The 21,076-nt window shown below is 57.3% G+C and overlaps 2 protein-coding genes across 7 annotated transcripts; both read right to left on the bottom strand.

Moving 5' to 3' along the window:
• Positions 1–512: 512 nt before the first annotated feature.
• LOC136108259 (CMP-N-acetylneuraminate-beta-galactosamide-alpha-2,3-sialyltransferase 2-like) lies at positions 513–6,439 on the bottom strand. Of its 4 annotated transcripts, none has more exons than XM_065849904.2 (8): positions 5,817–6,439; positions 4,834–4,916; positions 3,593–3,859; positions 3,131–3,321; positions 2,668–2,847; positions 2,184–2,229; positions 1,898–2,017; positions 513–1,781 (listed from the first exon to the last, which is right to left on the bottom strand). In XM_065849904.2, the coding sequence occupies exons 3-8, from the start codon at positions 3,845–3,847 to the stop codon at positions 1,614–1,616; spliced, it is 960 nt and encodes a 319-aa protein (XP_065705976.2). In that variant the 5' UTR covers positions 3,848–3,859; positions 4,834–4,916; positions 5,817–6,439; the 3' UTR covers positions 513–1,613. The 4 variants fall into 4 exon arrangements, with proteins under 4 accessions (XP_065705976.2, XP_065705977.2, XP_071671848.1 ...); XM_071815747.1 differs by having other exon boundaries at positions 514–1,781; positions 3,961–4,916; XM_065849905.2 differs by lacking the exon at positions 4,834–4,916.
• A 72-nt stretch (positions 6,440–6,511) lies between these two features.
• On the bottom strand, positions 6,512–19,779 carry LOC136108319 (arf-GAP with SH3 domain, ANK repeat and PH domain-containing protein 2-like). 3 transcript variants are annotated; one of them, XM_065850009.2, is made up of 18 exons: positions 19,549–19,779; positions 19,238–19,338; positions 18,100–18,169; positions 17,564–17,651; positions 17,046–17,094; positions 16,533–16,696; positions 16,181–16,314; positions 15,408–15,499; positions 14,207–14,384; positions 13,222–13,307; positions 12,770–12,885; positions 10,982–11,049; positions 10,410–10,517; positions 10,072–10,276; positions 9,297–9,473; positions 8,276–8,421; positions 7,451–7,573; positions 6,512–7,248 (listed from the first exon to the last, which is right to left on the bottom strand). In XM_065850009.2, exons 1-18 carry the CDS (start codon positions 19,735–19,737, stop codon positions 7,174–7,176), a joined length of 2,169 nt encoding a protein of 722 aa, XP_065706081.2. In that variant the 5' UTR covers positions 19,738–19,779; the 3' UTR covers positions 6,512–7,173. The 3 variants fall into 3 exon arrangements, 2 of the variants coding, with proteins under 2 accessions (XP_065706081.2, XP_071671846.1); XR_011741646.1 differs by lacking the exon at positions 6,512–7,248 and adding an exon at positions 7,717–8,055 and having other exon boundaries at positions 7,506–7,573; XM_071815745.1 differs by lacking the exons at positions 6,512–7,248; positions 7,451–7,573 and having other exon boundaries at positions 8,333–9,193.
• Positions 19,780–21,076: the final 1,297 nt, after the last annotated feature.

Below are 21,076 nucleotides of genomic sequence, written 5' to 3'. Positions count from 1 at the left end.
CAATTGCTCCAAAGAGCACATGGCTCTCTGACTCAATTAGAAAGAATAATCAAGAGGGGGAAGATGAATGGAAATAATGTAGCAAGAGTTTAACCCACGGTTAAACAACGAGCAGCTAATGGCTTGGCTTTGATGAGAAAGCCAAGTGTAAACCTCAGGAAAGCACAAAAGCACCAGAGACAGGGAAGGAGCAGTAAGGGCAGGACTTGTGCTCATTGGGAAACTGGATTAACAGAAGAGAAAACACAGAAATGGAGATTCTGTCTGGAGAGGGAGGGAATCAATGAAACTGATAGTTGGCTCAAGTGATACCGGCTTCTGCTGTAAAATGGGTGGTTTTGAGTCGGAGAGATCTGGTGATTCTAATAGATTGAAAGAGCAAGTAATAGCCATGGAAAAGCCGAGTCTGGTTTGGGAGGTTTGTGTTTGTTACTGAAAGCAGAAGATGCCCTGCTAAGCCTGTTCTGGAGGAGAAAACCTTTGGGGAGCTGTCTGCCAGGTCTGCAATGTTCTAGTGCTGTCTTTCCAAAGCAGTAAGGGCTCAAAAAGTAAAGCAAATCTTAATAAGAGATCTCCATGTGTTTTCAAAGTTTATTCAATATAAGGTAGTTTCAACTGTACCTGATTCTGTTAACATGCTTGATTTTTTTCCTTTTTTACTCTTCTTTGATATATTTTCTTAATATTTCCTTAGTTATAAAATGACAGGAAGGGAAGATGCCTTTCTCCCCCTGCCCGAAGAACAACTACAAACCTCCCCCAAAAGCCACCAGTGGGTGGAAATATCAGCTCTGTCATGTGGACAGCCACGTTTGAGCAGCTGCCGTCACCACCACCACTGTCACCAGTGGCTCTATGGCCACCACAGGGACACGCATAGCAGCTCCCGGGCCACACACCCACCTCCAGCCCCACCGTGTCCTTCTCTCCTGGCAAACGTGGGCAGGGCTGCGCCCACCCTGTGTCCAGCCAAATGCAGCGTCCCCGGTGCCACAGGAGTGCGTCACCTCCTGGCACCCAGAGTGCCCGGCTGGTGGCACCAGGACAAGCAGCACCGAGACCCTGGGAGCGCACGGTCTGTGAGTGGAGCATCTCCCGTGTGAGGAAAGGCTGAGGGAGCTGGGGCTCTGGAGCTGGAGAAGAGGACACTGAGGGGGGACTCATTCCTGGGGATCAATATGGAAAGGGGCAGTGTCAGGAGGATGGAGCCAGGTTCTTCTCAGTGACAACCAATGACAGGACAAGGGGCAATGGGTTCAAACTGAAACACAGGAGGTTCCACTTAAAGATGAGAAGAAACTTCTTCCTGGTGAGGGTGGCAGAGCCTGGCCCAGGCTGCCCAGGGAGGTTGTGGAGTCTCCTTCTCTGCAGACATTCAAACCCGCCTGGACACCTTCCTGTGGAACCTCAGCTGGGTGTTCCTGCTCCATGGGGATTGCACTGGATGAGCTTTCCAGGTCCCTTCCAACCCCTGACACTCTGGGATTCTGTGTGAGCCCGAGGACGCAGCAGCACTGGGGGACAAGCAAGCTGAACAGCTGAAGCAGCTGCTGGCCACACAGGGGCTGCCAGTTCCTGCACTAACAGCCTGGCTTTGGCTTCTTAGAAATGCATCATTTGTAGAATAAAATCCTGCCTTCGGCTGCCAGTCTCTCGATGAGGCTGAATTCCACGTCAGCGTCGTGGACCCTCGTCCTGCGAAAGGCTCCGGACCAGCGGTTTTTCTCCCAGTAGTGGTGCCAGTTCCCATCACTGTCTGCTCCGAAGCCAAACACGGAGACCTGCGCACACCCAGCAAGAGCCATCACTGCACAGGTGCTCCGGCAGCCCGAGGCCGCACAGACATCAGTTGCAGCGCTGGTGAGGTGACAGCGCCCGGTCCCGCGGCCACACTCACCTGCTGGCAGGTGTGCAGGGCAAAGAGCAGCGCTGTGAAGCCGGTCGAGGGGTATCGCCCGTGGTGCTGTGTCCAGTTGTCGTGGATGTACTTGAGGAAAGCCGGGCTCAGGACCAGCACCTGAGTGGGGAGCGGTGGAGCCATCAGCTGTGAACAGGACAGCCACCCCAGCGCAGCCATCAGCCCCAGAGCAGCCATCAGCCCTGCCCTCCCGCTCTGCCCACATCCCACTGATAAACAAGCCCGGTCTCTGCCCAGGAGGAGCTGGAGCCTGTTGAGCCCCTACCTTGTTTCTGTCAGCTTTGATGAACTGTTTCACTCTCGTGTAGGTGCTGCAAAAGCCAGAGGACAGCAGTGAGCGTGGGGCACTCCTGCTGCCGCGGCCCCTCCTTCGGAGGCAGCTGTTTGCGGAGGGCGGCTGTGCCAGCCCGTGTCAGCCTCATGGCACCCCCAGCCCCCTGGGCTGGCCCAGCAGCATCCCCTGGCTCTGGGAAGAGACACACCAAGCCCATTGCCCCACAGTGGGGACAGCCACCATCCCACCTACTGGGAGTGTGGGACTGCAGGATGCCTGAGCCTCAAGTGGAGGGGTCAGTGCCCCCTTCGCCAAACTGTGGTGTAGGGGGATGCCAGGACCCCACCCAGTGGCCCAGCATCCCACCAGGACCATGGTACCAGGGCCCCACTGAGGCACCAGGGTCCCCAGGACCACTCCACGTCATCCCCCGGGTCTCCAACACAAGAAGTGCTGTCCGCTGAAGCCAACGCACCGTGTGAGCGCTCCAGTGGAGAAGGCGCTGGCCACCCACTGCAGGTCCAGCGGCTTGAAGGGGACAAGGACGAGGTGGACACCAGGCCCGAGGTTCACTGCGCTCTCCGGGTACATGAAGTGATGGGTTGTTCTCATGCCAACATCCAGCTCAAAGCCAGCAACCTTTGCTCTGTTCATCCTAGGGACAGCAGGAAGGCACATCCCAAAGTGAAGGTGGACACCGCGCCAGTCCCAGGCTGCTGGTCCCACCAGACAGGGACACCAGTAACCTGTTTAGCAGCAAAGAGGGGTCAGGGCTGTCACAGGGCCTGCATGTGCCCCAGGGCGAGGGGCTCTAAGGAGCTGGGCCAGCAGCCCCTCTGCCTTCACAGGGCTTGTGCTGGCAGCTTTCACAGGGCAGCTGGGCTGTTGCACACCAGAGTCCCGGGGAGACAGGCGCCAAGTCCCTTTGGGTCACCCACCTCAGCACCCAGTCATGGGCATCGATCTCCAGCCCGTGGCCAGAGCCATTTAGCCGCCCTGAGTTCCCCACCACCGCACAAGTTCTGCAGCGAGACGGGTCCCACATGTCGCTGGTCGGTGCTGGGAGGACAGTGAAGAGCTGCTGAATGATGTCCTGGAGCTGGATGCCATTCGGGTGACCCTGCAGGGTCTGGGGAAGTGAGGACAGCGAGAGGCAGCATCAGCCCCCCCCACCACCAGTGATCGCAAAGGGGACAGAGCCCCACTCCTCCCAGCAAAACCCCGGGAAAGGCACAGAAAAACCTGACGGGTTATTAGGAAAGGGGGGCAGGACAACCCAAAGAGGTGTGGAGGGTGGTGAGCTGGGGTCCCTGCCCCCCTTCGTCCTCCATCACATCTGTTGGACTTCACCTTGGCCCCGCCCCACCACAAACAGATGCACCCACCCATGTCCCACTCACCAGCCACCACCGCACCACGTCGGGGGAGAGCTCGTGGGCTGCGCCCGTCAGCAGAGGCCCCATGGCCGCATCATAGCGGGTGTGGAACCACGCGGAGCTGTTGGCGCCGGCGGTGCAGCGGGCAGCAGGGGTGTTGAGGAGGGAGGGAGCCCCAGGGAGGGGACCGAGGTTGTCTGAGGGGGCTCGGAAACATTGCCACAGGGCCAACAACCCGCATAGGGCCAGCACCACCTGCATGCGCCTCCGGCACAGCATCCCTCATGCCACCTGCAGAGAGATGTCACAGAGACCAGTGACACTGGCACCACAGGACCCCTTCCCACCCACCCTCCGTGCCCAGCCTCCTGGGACACCCCTTGGCTGCTCACCAACCCTGCAGGGACCTGAAACAGCCTGGTACGCATTTCCTTTTCAAACCACTCCATGGCTTTAGTGCTGTGCTCTGCTCCTGGCACTGCCGCAGTTCCTTAGCTCTGGGCAGGGCTGGCTGGCAGCGTGTGCTGTACGCGGAGCTGCTCCCTGCCTGCAACACTTTCAGGGGCTGCAAATGGACTCATGAACAAGCAGCAAAGCGTTATCGCCTGGGCCACGAGCCAAACTCCAGCTCCGCTCTGGAGCAGCAGCAAAGCAGCTCCTCAGCTGTGGGCAGCCCCGCCGCCTGCTCCCCACACCCACGGCTCTGCCAGGGAGCCGCCGGGCACAGGAACCCGCGGCCTCTCTGCCGAGCCCACGCAGGCGCTGTGCAGCCGCCGAGACGCTCCACCCCAGCAGCCCTGGGGTTCTGCAGCTTCAAGGGCATTGAATCATTACCAGGAGGAAGGAGCAGGCAGTACTATCTGCCATCTGTGGGCATGAACCTCTCATAAATACCCATATTTAAGTGACATTTCCGTTCTCCATCTAAAAGCACCCATGTTAACGTAAAGTCAGGGCAAAGGGTTGTCTCATCCTCAGGGAGCTCACTAAGTGCTCATCCTCTCAGGATCTGGCTTCCCTGGACCGAGGCAAGAGTGATGCGCAGGGATGCAGGGACAGCTGCCATCCCAGGGTCAGAGTGACTGTAGCAGGTTTGGGGGGGTGGCCCTCTGTACTGGGAAAGCTGAAGGATAGAAGCCCCTCCTGTCCTCACAGGAGCACCCTGTGCTTCCCCCTGTCCCCTGAGTGCTGACATGGGGCCACGGATCAGCACCAGCTTCATTGCTCTGTGTGAACTGTTTGCAGCTCTTGTGGCACAGACGTACCTGCTGGCTGTGGGATCCACCCAGCTGCACTCACTCTGACCCGCAGGATGGCACCTCACAGCAAAGCTGCTGCTCCCCGGGGACTGAGCAACAAACAGAGACAGGAGTCGCTGGGGGGAGCTGGATGATCCCAGGTGGCCACCATGGGTCTCAGCCCCCTGCAAGGCTGCCCTTTCCCAAAGTGACAGATCCGTCACTTCTCAAAGGGAAGTGCGAACAAGCCACCACCAGCACGCTGGAGACACTGATGTGGTGGTTCCCCGGCAGGAAGCAGCCACAAAATGCCGGCTCTGCACCCTGCAGGTTCGGTGGGAACCCAAAGGCCCCTGATGGTCACCCTGTCAGCAGCTGCAGATCCTCGTGACTTAATCTTCTGCCATCCTGCAGCAGCCATGAGCATTTGACATGATGGAGGCAAAGAGTATCCATCTGATGTGCTGGTCAGGCCAGGAGCCAGCGGTTCCCCGGGCTTGGATCGGATGATCATGGAGCCTCAGGGGTTATTCAAACTGCAGCCCTTGGAGGGGGACGAGCTGGCTGGCAGCTGCATGATGGGTGCCAGTGGCTCCGTTAAGCCCAGAGCCAGGGGGCTCGGGCAGTGCAGTGAATATTTCACAAAGCTTTCTGCAGTCGCCTGTCGCCAGGGAGGACAGGGTGGGCGTCCCCATGTCCCTGCCTGTGCCCACATGCAGCCCCACAGCATCTCTCTACCTGCACCCCCACAGTGGTTGAACCTCCCCAGCCCCACACCCAGAGATGACCTTGCCTTGAGGTTCCCAGCCCAGCACCATCAGCCACAAGCCACTGTGCTGCGGCCCTGCAGCTGCCACATCAGGCTGCACCCAGTCCCCACAGACCTGTCCCTGTCCCCACTCGGCCCCAAGGGACACCGCCACGAGTTCCCCAGCCCCACAGCCAGGAAACAGGGCCTCATGGCGCCACAACCCCCTGGTCCCCAGCCAGCTGTCCCCAGGGCCCCTCACCTCCTCGGAGGACGCGCCACTGAGCAGGGCCAGGTGAAGCTGACGCTCCCGGGCTCGATGGCCTCGCCAGCACTGGCTGCAAGTTGCAACAACCACCACGGGAAGAGGAAGTGTTGCACCATGACGTGGGGAGAACGGAGCCTCATAACAAGCAGCGGTGAGGGCAGGACTGCCCCCTCCTCCAGCGGTGCCCACCACCCTGGCATGTCCATCCCACACAGACCAGTACCACAGTGGCTACTGATCCTGCTGGAGCCAGGTGCCCTGGTCGTGTTCCCAGGGCTCAATTGGGAAAGTCATCACCTAAATGTTGCCCTGAGGGTGGGAGGAGCTGCCTGGAGTGGAAACACCCTCCTGCCCCTACAGGTCCTGCTGGGGCAGCTCAACTTTTGCCACCACTGACACCAGCAAAACAGAGGTGTCAACAGCCTCATGCATTCAGCACAACACTGGCTGGTTTCTATTGCCCTCCAGGATGGGATTTTGGCTGAGCGGGGGCTGGAGAAGGATGTGGAATGTGCCTCGGCAGCTGGAAAAAAACACAGTCAGTGGAGAAAAGCCATGCCAGCTGAACTCTGAGTAATTTTACCCGAGGGGAGGTCAGCCTCCTTTGGTCTGATGCCTGTGAGGGGTTTGGTGACTGGGAGAGAGTGGCAAAGAGGAAGGATCTAGAAACTCAAACTAGAACAGCCCTGTGAAATACAGAGCACTGAAGAGCTGTTATTTATTGGCACTGGGCTCCAAGGGGCTCTCCACCGTTACTGGCAACGCAGGCACCGAAGGAGCAATGCCCTGCGCTACCCCAGGGCACACACAGTGAATTAAGGACAGCGCAGGCTCGGGGTGGTGCTGGCTCGACATTTCCAAGCTCCTGGTGTGCTTGGCCCTCAGCAGAGTCCATTTCCCAGGGTGTACATGCCAGCACAGTGTCACCTGCAGCTCCAGAGTCCCACATGGCACAGCACTGCCTGCTCTGCCATCCTGTTAGCACCAGCCAGGCAGGGAGCACCACGGCACAGACAGCATGGTCAGGGCAAGGCAGGGGCTGGGAATGGAACCACATGGTGCTGCAGGGATGGTTCCTGCGTGGGGATGATGATGGGGCAGAAGCATAGCTGTGGAGCATATAGGTTGCTGTGCTTTCTCTGTTTGCTTGGCCAGGTGTTCCCTGGGACAGCCCAGCACAGCCAGCATGGACAGACAGGGATGCTGGGGCAGTGGAGCTGAGGGAGGCAGCAGCGGGTGAGATGGTGCTCACAGCCTGCTCATCGCTCATCACTGGGGCCCTCGATGCAGTTGGGAGTTTGGGGAATTGCATTTTAAGCAGCTGATCAGATCTTCTTGAATTGAAGAGGTCCTACTCACTGAGCACATGAACAAATGAAGCAGGGAAAACACCCTGCCTGTGAGGCTGTCCTTCAATCCACCCTTTCTGTGGGGAGAAAGGAAGGAAAAGGAGCAGTGAGCACAGCACAGGGGTGTCCAGTGTTTCCAAGGAAAAGATGGAAGATGGAGAGACAGATGCAGAGCAGGAGAGGACAATGGGTGCCACAGTCACAGGACAGAGGTGAGAGGTGGATGGAGAGGGGATCATGTGCATCCCAGCACCGGTCAGCACACATGGGTTCACTCACCCACCAGTTGCTGTCCTCCTTGTCAGACACCACAATGACCTCGCCTGTGCGGAACGTCAGCTCATCTTCCCGGTCAGCATCGCAGTCGTAGAGAGCACGGACCCTGCGGAGCAGCAGCTTGTCCTGTGAGCAGGAGAGAGCATCGCCAGGCCTCCTTAGCTTCATCAACACAAACAGAAACAGCTCTAGTGTCTCGATCCCAGAGCCCCAGGCGAAGATGTGGGGAGCAAGGAGGAGAGACTGCGAGGTTTCTTGTGGCAGGTCACCTGCTGGGAGTTTGGGAGGGACAGGGAACCAGAAGACACCTCCTTCTGCTGGAGCATCCTCCTGGGGCCACCTGCTTCTCTGCCGCAGGACTGCAGCATGTGCAGCTGCACTGGCCGGGGTCCCAGTTCTCTCAAGGCAATTCTGTGCAAGGAGTCAGCGCTGCTGCTCAGCACAACCCCAAGGCCAGGCAACCCAAGTGAGGTCCCCTAAGGAAAGGGCTCTGCCTCTGCACAGTGTCCCTGGGGAGAAGGGTGTCCCCTGGAGCACAGAGAGGCAGGGCCATTGTGGACACCGCACCCTTGTCCGTGTCCAAAACTGTGCTCTGACTTGCTGACAACCTGAAATCATGAATGAGGCTTCCCTCAGAAGGCAGTAGAGCCTTATGGGGATTCTGGTAGCATTCCCAGCACCTAGCAGGGAGACGTCAAGGCCAGGGAGTCACAGCAGAAGTCCTAGGAGGACAAGTTTCTGGGGCCAGCCTCAGCTTGGTTCAAAACTGAAGGTGATAAATATGGGCAGATGTGGGACCTGAGCTGACCTTGGCCACTGGCTACCTACCAAACTGCTCCTCTGAGGAAGAAGAGGTGGACCATCCCAGGCACGGCCAGGACGTGGATCTGGCTCCTGGAGGGATTGGTGTGGGCCAAGCTGTCCCACTTTGCTGGGGTCAGGCATGCAGACAGAGTCCGTGGCTTTCAGGGCACCTGTGACACAATCAGGCTGGTCATCTCCCACCTTTCATCACACGTGGGCAACAGCAAGCACCATTGTCAGGCAACACAGTGTGGTGCTGTCCTCCACGGTACAGCGTGGGCAACAAGCATGCAAAAAAGGCGAGGAACTGGGGACAGGATGGAGAGGGGCAGCAGGCGAAGGGGACGTGGCCAGGAAGGACATAGAGTGGAGGCTGGGGTGAGAAGTGTGTACTTGGAGATGAGCTGTGCAGCTCCAAGGTGCCCCATGAGCTGCCAGCACCAGGGGAAGGATGCAGCTGCCATGGGTTGTGCACTTGGCACCCTCCATCCCACCATGTTCCCCTCGTTGCAGAGCCCTGCTGGAGTGAGGCTGTTCCTGGAGACACCTGGGGGCTCCAGCTGCCCAGGTCTCCATCCTGGAGCACCTGGGACTGCTCCGGGCAGTGCTCACCCCTCGGTCACAGGATTGTGTTGTGTAACCCACAGCCTCAGCCCCAGGCTGCCACCCTGCCTGGCTGTGGCGAGTGTAGCATCTTTCTGCCACAGTACACCCGTGGAAACAAATCCACTGCCTGAAAGATAGGAACGGGGTTATTCCCATCTCCAAATTCAGCATCTTCCACAGCCCAGCGAACCCCAGCATAACCCTGCCCTGGAGGCACTGGTGTCCAACAGCCAGGGTGCAGGGAGCCCCCCTCATGCTCGGCTCTGGGTGCGTTGCCCAGCACTGCAGCTCCCGCAGCTCTTCCAGCCCCACAGCCTCGCAAGCAGCCTCGTGGACCTGTTCATGAACCACAGACAACCCGACCTAGTGTGGGTGCTGGACTGCAGACTTGCAGCAGGCCCTCCACATCGGTGTGCTCTGGCTCCCTGTCCTGCGTTACCTGGAGCCAGGCTGGTCAGGCTGGGCTGCTCAGGGCTGAGCAGGACGCACGGTGCTGGCTCTGAAGATGGGTGCTTGTGCTTGATGCTCGGAGGTAGAGGTGGACTCCTCCTGCTTCTTGTGTCCTCAGCAAAGACAGACGAGCTGGTGAGGAAGGGTGAATATGCCCTCTGGGGAGCTAAACACAGAGGGAGAACAGATCAGAGGTCAGCAGCAAGCTGGTGAGCTCCTGGGGCAAAGCTCCAGGAGAGGCTGGTCACAAACAAATAGGCAGGGATTTTCTTTTCTCTGCTTGCAGGTCTGGCTTGAGAAATGCATCAGGTTGGCAGCAGAGCTGAGATTGGCAGAGGGGAAGTCAGGTAGGACCTGGTGAGTCTCCCAGAAAGCAGGGCGGACTCTTGGATGTGGGGCACACCAAGGGAAGGCTGGGCAAGGAAGGTAGGTGCCAGTCTTGCTCCAGACCTGAAGTGCTGCTGTTTCTGCTGGTGGCTTTGTCTTCCCAGCCCTGCCTTAAGATACTCTGCCTCTCCCAACAGCAGCAGCATTGGGGAGGGGACAGTGCATCCAGCATAGGATCTCCAAGGGCAACCATGTGCTGTCCTGCTCTTCAAAGCAGGGATCAGCGCCAGGACAGACGGGCCAGCAGAAGCCAGCCCTGGTCCCTCAAGGAGCCCTGGGGCACCAGACAACCCCTCACACGCCATGGGGGCCCAGCTCCCTCCCAGACCACCCTGTGCTGATGGAGCCAGGCTGCAGCCCCTGCCAAAGGCTCTCACCTGTCTTTGCCCGCTGGGGCGGGACTGGAGGGGCATAGGAGGGGGCTGGTGGCACATCCAGGTTGCAGAGGTGGGTGGCTGGGGGAGGACAGGTGTCCGGCCACCCCTCCCAGGGCATTGTTCCTTCTGTCTCTGGCCTGAGGGCAGCAGCAGGGGGACGGTAGCAGGTCTGGGGACAGGCAGACACGCTCCTCACATGACCCAGCTGGGAAAGGGATTTTGTGGGTTAGACAGAGCAGGTACGGCCAGGCAGGTACTCAAGTGCCCACTCCAAAGTGTTAAGAGTGGGAGCAGTGGCAGCACGTGTGGCCCCAAGCCAGAGCCTGTCAGGACCTCACCTTTGCATCCAGGTCTTCATCACTCTCATACATGTCACCCTGGCACAGCCGCCACTCATACTCCACGTGGACATGGGGGTTGAACTGGTTGCTCTGGGCCTGCAGCAGCTGGGGCACAGAGGAGCTGCCTGAGGACCCACCAGCCCTGTCCTGCCCCATCTCTGACCACCCACCCATCAGGACAATGTTTGCAAGTGGTGCTTCTCAGCAGCAAGGAGGGTTGCAAAGGTCTCCAAACACACAAATCAGGCCTTGGCAGAAGAAAAGCTTGGATTTGCTGAGATGTGTTCACCCCACACAGCCTCAGCACAGCTCCAGGTCCCTTAGCCCAGGCACAGCGTGACCCCTGCCTGGCCTGTCCCCAACCGCTCGGCCCTGAAGGACCCCACACCAGCACAGCCAGCACCCGCTCAACCCCTCCGCACCCTCCTCTGCATCCCACCCTGGTGCTGGAGATGCCAAGGGGTGCGGGTGGCCCTACGGGACACGTCCACATGGGTGTGGGTACCCACTGGTCTCTGTCACTGGGACACATCCTGAAACTGGAGGGGTGACAAGACACAGTGTCTTACCAGCTCTTCACACAGGGAATGTCTCATCCTCCTGGCAACATCTAGGGCTGTCTCTCCCGCTTTGTTGGCTGGGGGGGGGAAATTGCAGCCTGGAATTCCACGAGCCCACACTGCGTTTAGCAAATTGAAGAGCAGTGCTGCATTTGGGGTATCTAGGGGCAACCAAGCTTAAAGGAAGGGATAGCCTGAACCCTGACCAAGCAAAGGAGCTGAGACACCCACATAAGGAGAAGGAGCATGAATAAATCCTGATGACTCACAGGTAGTACAGGATAGAGGGACAGAAGAACTCAATCACTACCAGAGTCTAAAGGCTATAAAACCAGAGGAGGATGCCATAGCCAGCACACTTTGTCATCTGTGTCACTGCAGGGAGCTTTGGGCAGACCCAGTACATGTGTACTGATGCCTGACAGACACAAAGACTGCCCAGATACCCAGGTCCCCGTGCTTGCAAGCAGGGGTATGAGTGCAAGTGTGACCAAGTGACAACTGCTTTACTTCAGTTTCACTTTAAACTAAAACCCCCTCCTTCCTGGGAGGTCTGAGGGTGGCACCTGTGATGGTGTTGCTGTAACTCTGCAACCTTCTTATTTCTGCAAAATTCCTCCTTGCAGAGCTGCAGCACAAGTCTGGCTGGGGAGGGGTGGGCTGGGGAGACTCTAGAGAAGAGGGATGGTGGAGAAGGGAGCAGCAAGAGGTCTGCACCCTGAGAGGCCACAGAGCATCCCCAGGCCAGCAGCAGGGTCTGCTCTGTGAACTCAAGAGGCTTGAGGTAGCGGTGGCAGTCAGCAGCCACAGATCAGGAACGGTTGTGACCAGCATGGCCAAGGCAGCAAGAAATTTGGCTGCCACATCACTGGGGGACACACACACAGTGCCTGTCACCCCACCACAGTCTCTCTGCCCTCCAAGGGGCAGCCACGATGCTGCTTGAAGGGGGAAACGGGAGCATCCCAGGAGGCAAGCCTGAACACACCGACCAGCTCAGCTGGTGCCTGATGGTGTAGACAGTTTTGCCCCCGCGTTTCATCAAGGATCCTAGTTTTTAAGCTCATTTCTGCGTTGTGAGGAGGAGATTCATGGGCCGTATAAATGGCTGGATCTGTGATCTGGGCTCCAGAGCAGCAGCACAAACCAGCACTTGGGCAGCCCACCCACCTGCTCTCCAGCATCATAGCATTGGCTTTGAAAATGAGCTAAGTGCTGTGCAGGTGCTGTGTGTGGAAGAGCAGCTCAGGTAGTGTTTGCCTTGCTGGGTGAGCCCACCCCGGCACAGTCCCACCTCAGAGATGCCACCCACAGACAGGCCTGCGGCTGCGCATCCGGGAAGGGGGCAAGCGAGACAGAGCAGAGGTGTGAATGAGCTGCCTGGGGTCAGGAGCACTCCAGAGCAAGCTGGTTCCTCCCTGGGAACAGAGAGGAGCATCCCCTGCTCCAAGCTGGAGAGCAAAGCCACCGCTTCTGACCCAGGCTGTCAAGAGCAGGAACCTGTGAGGTGTGGTCACCCCACCGGTGGAGAGCCACATGCACCCCGAAACGCTGAGCCTGGAGAGCCAACCAAGAGCTGTATCAGAGCAGGGCACCTCACTGGAGGTGCGGAGAAGAACCTGGGGCTGCGACCGTCACCCTGTGGCCATGGTCCCCACCCACCGCTGTTAACATCCCACCTCTCCCCAGCCGCAGACGAGCACTGCTGAGCACTTCAGCAAGGTTAAGGAGGTGTTTACGGAGAAGAGCTAAGACACCCTGTGTGTGCATTGGGTGGGGGGTCCTACAACCACTCACTGATGGCGATGTCGGCTTTGGCCTTCAGCAGCAGTTTGACACAGTTGGGTTTGTTGTGAGAGCAGCTGTAGTGAAGTGGTGTGTTCCCCTCCACCGTCCGCCTCGCCAGGCTCCCGCTGCAGCAGGGGATGGAGAATGTCAGTGCCTCCGGGAAGGGGCTCCGGCCACAGCAAACTCTGCCTGGTGCTGGCACAGGAGTCCTTCTTCCCATCTCGCCCGGAGAAGAGGTGGTCACCACCACCGTCACACCTCAACCCAGAGGAGATGAGGGAACCCAAGGCCCCTCTGAGCAAGGAGCAGTTACCCCAAGCCCAGCCCAAGGCACGTTTGCTGGGAGACCTGCCCTGGTGATATTTCTCTGTTTTGGGAACATTTTGGAGAAGATCTTCAGCCTTGCACCTTTCACTAGCACAGCTTAGCTGTGAGAAGCTGAGTGGGTGTTATGAGCTTACCTGTTCTGGACAAGAAAATCAACGATGTGTAAAGAGGTTCGATCAGACAACAGCACAGCCAGGTGGAGAATGGTCTCTCCAGGTTCCTGTAACCAAGAAAAATGCAGGTGTCTGCCTGCACCACCACCACAGATAGCAGCACTGTCCTTCTGGGACTGTCCTTACACATTTAATATCCCTGAGAGGTGAACAGGTTTGACTCTTTCAGAGCCATGGCCACCAGGGCTGGTGAGAACCTAGTTAACGTGCATATAGCCATGGCTCATGGCTTCATGAAGAATAATCAATCAGCCCCTTTTCACATTTAGAAACTGAGGCAACCAGAGGTCACTTCTCTCTCCAGGCCAGTGGTTGAACTTTGACGAGTTCATGATCCCACCAGACCCCTGGAATGTGCAAAAGCTGCTCCTGCAGCTGCTTCTCACTTGCCAGTTTGTCCCAACACATCCCACAGCAATGGAGCTCCTTGATCACTGCAGCATTTTGCTCCTTCTTCTTTATTCTGGAGGGTACCTGCTGTGTCCTTGCTGGCGAAGGGGGTGGCACGCTAGTCCCTGCAGCTCCGAGGGTTTGGGTTGCACTCACCTCTTGCATTTCCAGCAAGGACCCACACTGCAGTTTTGCAGGAAAAAATGCTGCCCTGATTTTTTCACCTCACAGCGAGACTTGGATGTCCTGAGAAAATCCACTCGGAAGTTTTCAAGTAAATCTCAGTTACAAACTGGCCTTTGGAAAGCCCTGGACTTGTGTTTGTGACTTCTGGCCCCTGCACACACAGCACGAGAAGGGCTGTGGGGTCACAGCCAGAAAACCTCCCTGTGCCGTGATGCTCCTCACCCTGCTCATGTCTGCCGGTTGCTCCCAGAAAGCTCTTTTTTAATGAGCAAACTCTGTCCCTTCCCAGGCACAGAGACCCTTATGGACAGGCTGGACGGGAGACAGCAAAGCTGTTTGCCATACAGGCCCACAGGACAAGTAGCCGTACCTGCAGAGGCGCCAGCACAGGCTCGCTCAAATCCACGTTCTGCGCATACGCTTGGAGCAAAGAAAATATGTCTTTGTCCTTGATGGCTTCTGGGAGGCTGGAGCACTGAGCAGCAGGGCTCCTCTTGGCATATTTCTTCTCAACATACTTGGAAATGATAAAATTTTTCCGCAAGGCCCTGTCAAGGACCAGCCGAATGAGAGTTAGGGGCCAGAGTGACCCAGTGAGCAGTCCAGGGCCACCCCTCCTCTCCCGCTGCCCCAGACACCTCCCTGCTCTCTCCTCCACACCTGCCAGGCAGTTTAGAACCTTTCCTCTCTGTCACATTCCCCAAACTCCCCTGCAGTAGCGTTTACAATAACTCTTCCAAACTCTTACTCTCACAGCTCTCTGCTGCTCTCCCCCTGCCCAGTGCTGTTCCTCATCCACCTGTACACTGCAGGGTAAGTCCACACTGTCTGAACGGTGTCCTAGTCAGGACTTACACGCCTTTAACGGAACCTAATCGTGCCTGGTCTGCCCACTCTCCAGCCTCCTGAAAGTGCCCCTGCCCCCTAACAATAAGCTCCCCAGCTGTAAGTTTTCCCCAGGAGCTCTGCTGCACCCCAGATTTAAGGCACTAAGCCCTGGAGCATCCCCCAGCTATTTCTGGTACCAGCCACACACCCCAGCGCCCCTGTCCTCTGCAGAGGCTGGAGGCTGAGGTGCTCCAGGATGAAGGACAGGGGTTCCCACATCCTCAGCGGATCTTTGCTGATCCAACTGGTCCCACTGACGCTGGGACCCCGCCACTGGACACAGTGAACCATTCTGCACCACGGCAGTCCCTGTCCCCATCTCACTCCACCCTCCCACCCTCCCCTGCCCTGCTGATGTGCAGCCAGGGACATCCTGCTTGGCTTTTTACATTTATCTTCTTGCCACTGCCTTTCCAGCACCAATTCCTCAACCCTCGCCCTGACCTCAAGGCTAATCCTTGAGCTCTCCTGCTGACTCTTCCTCACTCTTTGTCTCTCCTTTATCAAACCTTTCCCTCTGGGCTCGATCAAATTTCTTCTAAAGACAAGCTACGATCTGGGGAGGGGATCCGGCAGCATGATATGTCCATGTGGGCAGCACACAGGACCACAGAGCATGTCCCCGTGGGTGAGAGTCCTGTATATAAGCTCCCACAAAAAACAGTCCTGGCAGAGCAACTCACGTGTCACTGTGCTCTGTGGGCTTCAGGGAAAAGCTGGGGAGATTCGCTTCCATGATGCCATTGAAACCAGAGTTGCCAATATTCCTCACCACCTGCAAAACAGAGAAGCCAGAGGTGACATGGGACACACAGCAGTTCTGCATGCATGGCAGCAGGAGAGGGAGCTCCAGGCTGAGGTCCTGACCAGGTATCAAGGGGATGTCCAAGGGGTACCAGCATGTGTATTCCCAATGACTGGAGACTCTGCCCTGACTCCTACTGCTGACATGTCCCAACTCCAGCAGTGGAAACAACCGCAGAACCAAGCCCTGGGCTGGCATCTGGTCTAGCAATGATCCCTCCCAACTGCCCCCACCCCTGCCCTGATCCCCACCAGCTGCCGGCAGTTCCCATCACGGCCCTACCAAACCCATCAGCACCTGCAGCACCATGGTCCTAAAACAGCCCTATGCAAAGTCTCCAGCCCCCTGCCCACCACACGCTCTGCTGTAGCCCAGCTCATCTCAACCCTGCCCCACAGCTCCCCAGCACCAGGGGACACAGATGGGGAGAGGGGACTGAGGGAGATGGGTGACGCAGCAACAGCAAAATGACTCACTCCTCTCCTCCCTGAAGATGATAATTCCTGCCACAATAACCACTGAGCCCTGGGAATTACAGGTGGGTATGGGTCAGTTTGACAGGTGAAAAAGCCAGTGGATTAACTTAGTTTCAGGAAGGCACTGGAGAAGCAGGGGAAGGCTTGAGGGCAGAGCACACTGGCAGCATCCTACCAGCAATTCGGAGGTTGCCAGCCTGTCCAGAGACAGCGACTGGATGCGGGAGAGATGTGCACCTATCTCTCTGTGAATCCCAGAGCACTCGACGCAGATCAGGATGCCCAGGTTAATGGAGAGCCAAGTGGGATCTATAGAGACAAGACTGCCAGGCTCTTGCACATCTCCTGCCTCTCCTCCCCGTCAGTCCCCACCACCCCAGGGCACAAGCCCCACAGAAGGACAGAGGGAAGAGCAAGACACCAGGTGGTTGCAGGTCTCCAGGAGATGGATACCATGAGCAGGGCAGAGCTCTGCTTGTCCAGGAGGAGGAAACATGGCAGCACCACAGCCATGGGCTGGTCCTCACCTGGGGCCGAGCAGTCGCAGCACTCCCGGTTCCCGGGCATGCCCCTGACCTCCTGGATGATGGCCTGGGTCAGCTCCTCCCGGCTGCTCTCCCCTCCACCCTGCGCTTTGCTGAAGGCCACGTTCAGTGCCTCCTCCTTGCTGTTGCTGAGGACGGACACCCAGCTGCATGGCAGAGAGCGGCTTAAGCGTTGGGTTCCCTGCAGCCACGCTCGGGCTGCAGGGCAAGGAGAGCAGTGGGGCTCATCCCACCGCTGCAGGGACATCCCGCTCTGCCCCAGCCTGCCAACAGCCACCACACACACAGGTCCTGCACAGGACCCCAGCAGCAACCTGGGTGCCAGGAGCCTCCATCATGCTCCATGTCCTGCTCGTGGCCCGCCAGCCCCCTTGGTGTGACCGGGACACAGTCAGGATGGGAAAGGCAGAGAACAGGGGGCTGTGGTGCACTGCTCAATTAGCCAAAATGCTGGCTCCATGCCAGCAGCCAGAGGAGTATGTTTTCTGTACTTACATGACACAGTCCTGCTCATCCTCTGCCAGGAAGCGGTACGTGCGGTTGTCTGAAACACACAGAGCCGATCTCCTCTAGACACCCCACTCATACACCTCACCTGCCAGGCTCACAGTAGGGCACAACACACCTGAGCTGAGCTCAGCAGAGCTGGGAGCAATCTCCAGCGTGGGTAGCTGGGGTGACAGTCACTTCCATCTCACTCAGCACCCCCCAGTGCACCCCGCGGACTTGCTCCTGTACCAGGGATGCTGGTGTCAGCTGAGCTCCAGCCTGGGAGCTACAGTTGTGTGGTCCCCACACATCCCACACTGCCCCACGTCAGGGCTGCCCATCTCGCACCCTGCATGTGCATCGCTGCTCCCGAGCAGAGCTGCCTCCTGGCATGGTTTCCCCAGGCTAATCCCCTCCAGTTGGCCCAAAGTTGCAGAGATTCCTCTCATCCCTTCCCTGTCCAAAGCTCTGCCTCTTCTCCAGGCCCTTCCCGGAGGAACCACAGGGCAGGCGCCAGCACTCACAGGAAACCAGATCGAAGCATTTCTTGTCATCTGTGTTGGGCTTCACCTGGCAGGTCAGTAAATTCAGCTTGGCTGGTGGGCGGTTGAGCTACAAGCAGAATGAGGAGGCATCAGAGGGCTGTGGAGCAGCAGTGATGAGCGCTGCCTGGCTCTGGAGGCAGATCTGCCTTGTGCCTGGCGCTTTGTCTTTGGCTCCACTCTCAGTATCCATACAAGAAATAGCAACATGGACCTTTTCTTTGCCAAGAGCCACCCCATGCTTGGAGCCAGGTCTCTGGGCTCATGACCCTCCATGCACACAGGCACGTGAGGACCTCCTGTGTTTGTATAAAGTTCTCTGGGGCTGCAGAGACTTGAGTGTCAACAGAAGACCTCCCGCACCAGGGCAGCCCAGCAGGGCAAGCAGCAGGCATGAGGGCTCTGAGGAGCCCCAGGAAGCCACCACGGTGTGGGGCAGCGTCAGGCTCTGTGGACACTGTGGGGACGGGCAGCAGCTCCCAGGCAGTAGCAGAGCAGAGTGGAAGAAATGGTCCTACCGTGCTGTGAGAGATGGTCAGGTAGCCATTGCTGATGGTGCATTTCCTCTTCTGCCAGACTTTCCTCAACCTGGAGATGAGTGGAGCGTGAGCTGAGAGGACACACACATGTAGAAGAGCATACATGCAACACAGTGCAGCACTGGCAAATGCAAGAGCCGTGCAAGACAGCATAGGGCTGCGGCTCTCATCATACATGTCAGCTGGGCTGGCACAGACAGGGTCTGTTGCTCTTAGTCTGTTCTGGGCTAAGAAGGAAACATCATATGGCATAAGACAGACTTGTACAGACAGGCAGTACAGTTGCTGTGGAGGTGATTCGGGTGCAGGGCATCAGTCGGGGCATCAGAACCAGCCAGCAGAGCATGCAGCCGTTTGCAGAAGCCCTCAGCAAACATCCGAGACCATCACCTCCATGTTGCTCCCAGGTTGGCTGTCCTGAAGCTGCCAGTCAGGGCAGACCACAACCTGGGAGAAAGCAGGAAGAGATACACCCGAAACGGGAGACGAAACTTCAGTCTGCAGTGAAGGAGACTCCTGAGCCCCAGTTCATGATTTTCAGTCCAGTTTCAGGTTTTTCTAGGATCCTTCACAGGCCTTTCCGGGTGTGGAAGTCTCCCAATGCAGGACCCCTGTGATTCCCAGCAAGCATCCTCCCATGCACCAGTGGGAGATGATCCTCTTTGCAGGGCCTGGCTCCTGGCAGAGGAGCCCAGGACAGATGCTGGTTCCCTCTGAGTGTTTCCCACAAGGAAGGGCGGAGGGGAAGAAGCACCAACCCTCCCAGCACAAGAGCTTGGGGTGTTGGGTGAAGGTGGTGGGATCCCCATTGGAAGGAAAGATGGGGAGCTGGTTCTGGCTTTCTGTGATGGGTGGAGGAGTCCTTGCCCCCAGTGCTCACAGGGCCTGAGGGGATATCGTGCAGCTTCACGGGAGCTAAACGACAGACACAAGGTCCTGCAGCTCTGTGTTGAAAGCCGCTGGAGGCTGGGACAATGTCAAGCACCCTTCATGTGTGCTTGTCCTGTTCCCCTGCCTTGTGGCCACCCCAGGAAGAGGAGGCTGATCTGGGTGAGCCCTGCTTTGGCCCCAGCTCACCAAAGCACAACTGAAAGGGCCATGCTGGATCCCAGCTTACCCGTTGCTTTTCTTGAAGAGGGTCCCTGACTTCTCAGTGCTGTGCTGCTTGTTCCCCTGCAGCTGGTGCATGTTGTACCCTGCCTGCTTGTTAGCAGGGTCCTGGCAGAAGGAGAGAAAGAACAACAAAGCCTTACCTCATCTATACCACTGACAACCAAGAGCATGTCCTCATGGGACTGCCACGGACCCTGTGCTGCCTCAGAGCTCACCACGGCTTTCTGCACGGCAGGCAGGCACTATATAAGCAGCTGCCATGCCTTACCCTCTGCAGGCACCACCCGGCTTTCCCAGACAAGGATCAGATTTTACCTCTTTCTGCTCCAGGTGCAACGCTGTTTTCAGCTGATCCCGGAGGAAACAAAGCTGCTGCTTCTCCTCCTCCTGCCTGATCTTCATCTGAAAAGCGCTGGCGCACAGTGAGCTGCTGAGATGGCAGCAGGAGGCTCCTGCCGCAGCATCCCCCTCATCCCAGGCACAGCGGAGGTGTCCCCACGCCATCCTCTGCCCTCATCACCGCCCCACGGCCGTGGGACGCACCGAGCCCCATTCCTAGGGTGGGAGGCTGCTGCTCGTCCCCTGCAGTCCCGTGGTACGTGCCATGTGCAAGAAGCACCTCCCTGGAAACCTCGCTGAGGGAGGGAGCCGGCATGTCCCCCGCACCAGCACTCCTGCGACGTGAGGCCACAGGAGAGCAGGCGGCATTTTACTGAGCAAACAGCTGTTTGCAGCTTTTTGCAGTTTGAAAATAACCAACGGCTTGAAGGCCACTGTGGTGGTTGCTGTTTTTTTTTTTTTCCCTTGGTAGTGTTAGTCATTAAAATAATTAAAAGGCCTCCAAGCCATCAAAAAGTTGATGGACCTTCGCACATGGCTGAGGCCCTGAAGCGAAGCCTGGGGGTTTGTTTGCGTGGGGGATCAATTAGGTGCTGCTTGCTGTGCTGTTACCCTGCTCTGGGGTGGCAGCTCCCCTCTTTTTGTTATTTACATAATGAATTTTAATATGAGTGATTACAAATTATGGAACAAGCAGGTAATAGCCCTAAGGGAGATTAATTAAAGGAGATTAAAAAAAAACCACTAGACACTCAAACGACACATGCACTGCAGGACCAGGAGAGACGAGTACAAGTGATGTCGACACAGGAACGGGGTGGGGAACATAACTCAAACCTCTGCAAGTCTTGGTTTGCAAGGAGGTGTGGAGAAGAATGAACAAGCCCAAGCAAACTGCAACTGAGGTGTTTCTAGACCTGGGAAACCGAGAAAAGCTGAAGTTCACAAGGCTTACATGACCTGCCTCTACAGCTAACAAAGCCCCCAAGGAAACGCATTAAGAGCTTAAGTTGGCAGCAACAGGCATGAAAAGATGAGAGCACAAATGAGAAATCTGAAAGTCCGCAGAGCACCCAGGGTTTTGGCAGATTAATACATCAGTGTCTCCTTTGTACCCATGTTTATGCTTGTTCTTCCTCCTCGCTGCCCTGGGTTATGGCAACACAATTTTTCCCTTTCCCACTGAAGGCTGCGTTTCACCCTTCCATGGGCCACTGCGCATCAGAGGATCAGGAAATAACAGTTAATAGATGTGAAGAGCTGCCGAAGTGCTCAGCTCTGCTGCTGCAGAGGAAGAGGAGGCCCCGGGGAAGACGCCCCTGCTCTCCAGGCTGCTCCTGCTCGCCACATCTCACTGCAGATGGATACTCACACTCTGCAGCTCCGGGATGAGCTTCTCTGTAAATTTAAGTTTTGCCATTGTGTTTGAACACTCCTGGAGAAAACTGAGAGGGAAGTATAACATAAGGGCATGTCCTGAAATCCTGCTCTCAGCACCATCTGT

The sequence above is a fragment of the Patagioenas fasciata genome, chromosome 16 (assembly GCF_037038585.1).
Source record: "Patagioenas fasciata isolate bPatFas1 chromosome 16, bPatFas1.hap1, whole genome shotgun sequence".
Classification (NCBI taxonomy): Eukaryota; Metazoa; Chordata; class Aves; order Columbiformes; family Columbidae; genus Patagioenas; species Patagioenas fasciata.
Note: the sequence above shows the minus strand (reverse complement) of the source record. Positions and strands in the feature narration are given on the sequence as shown.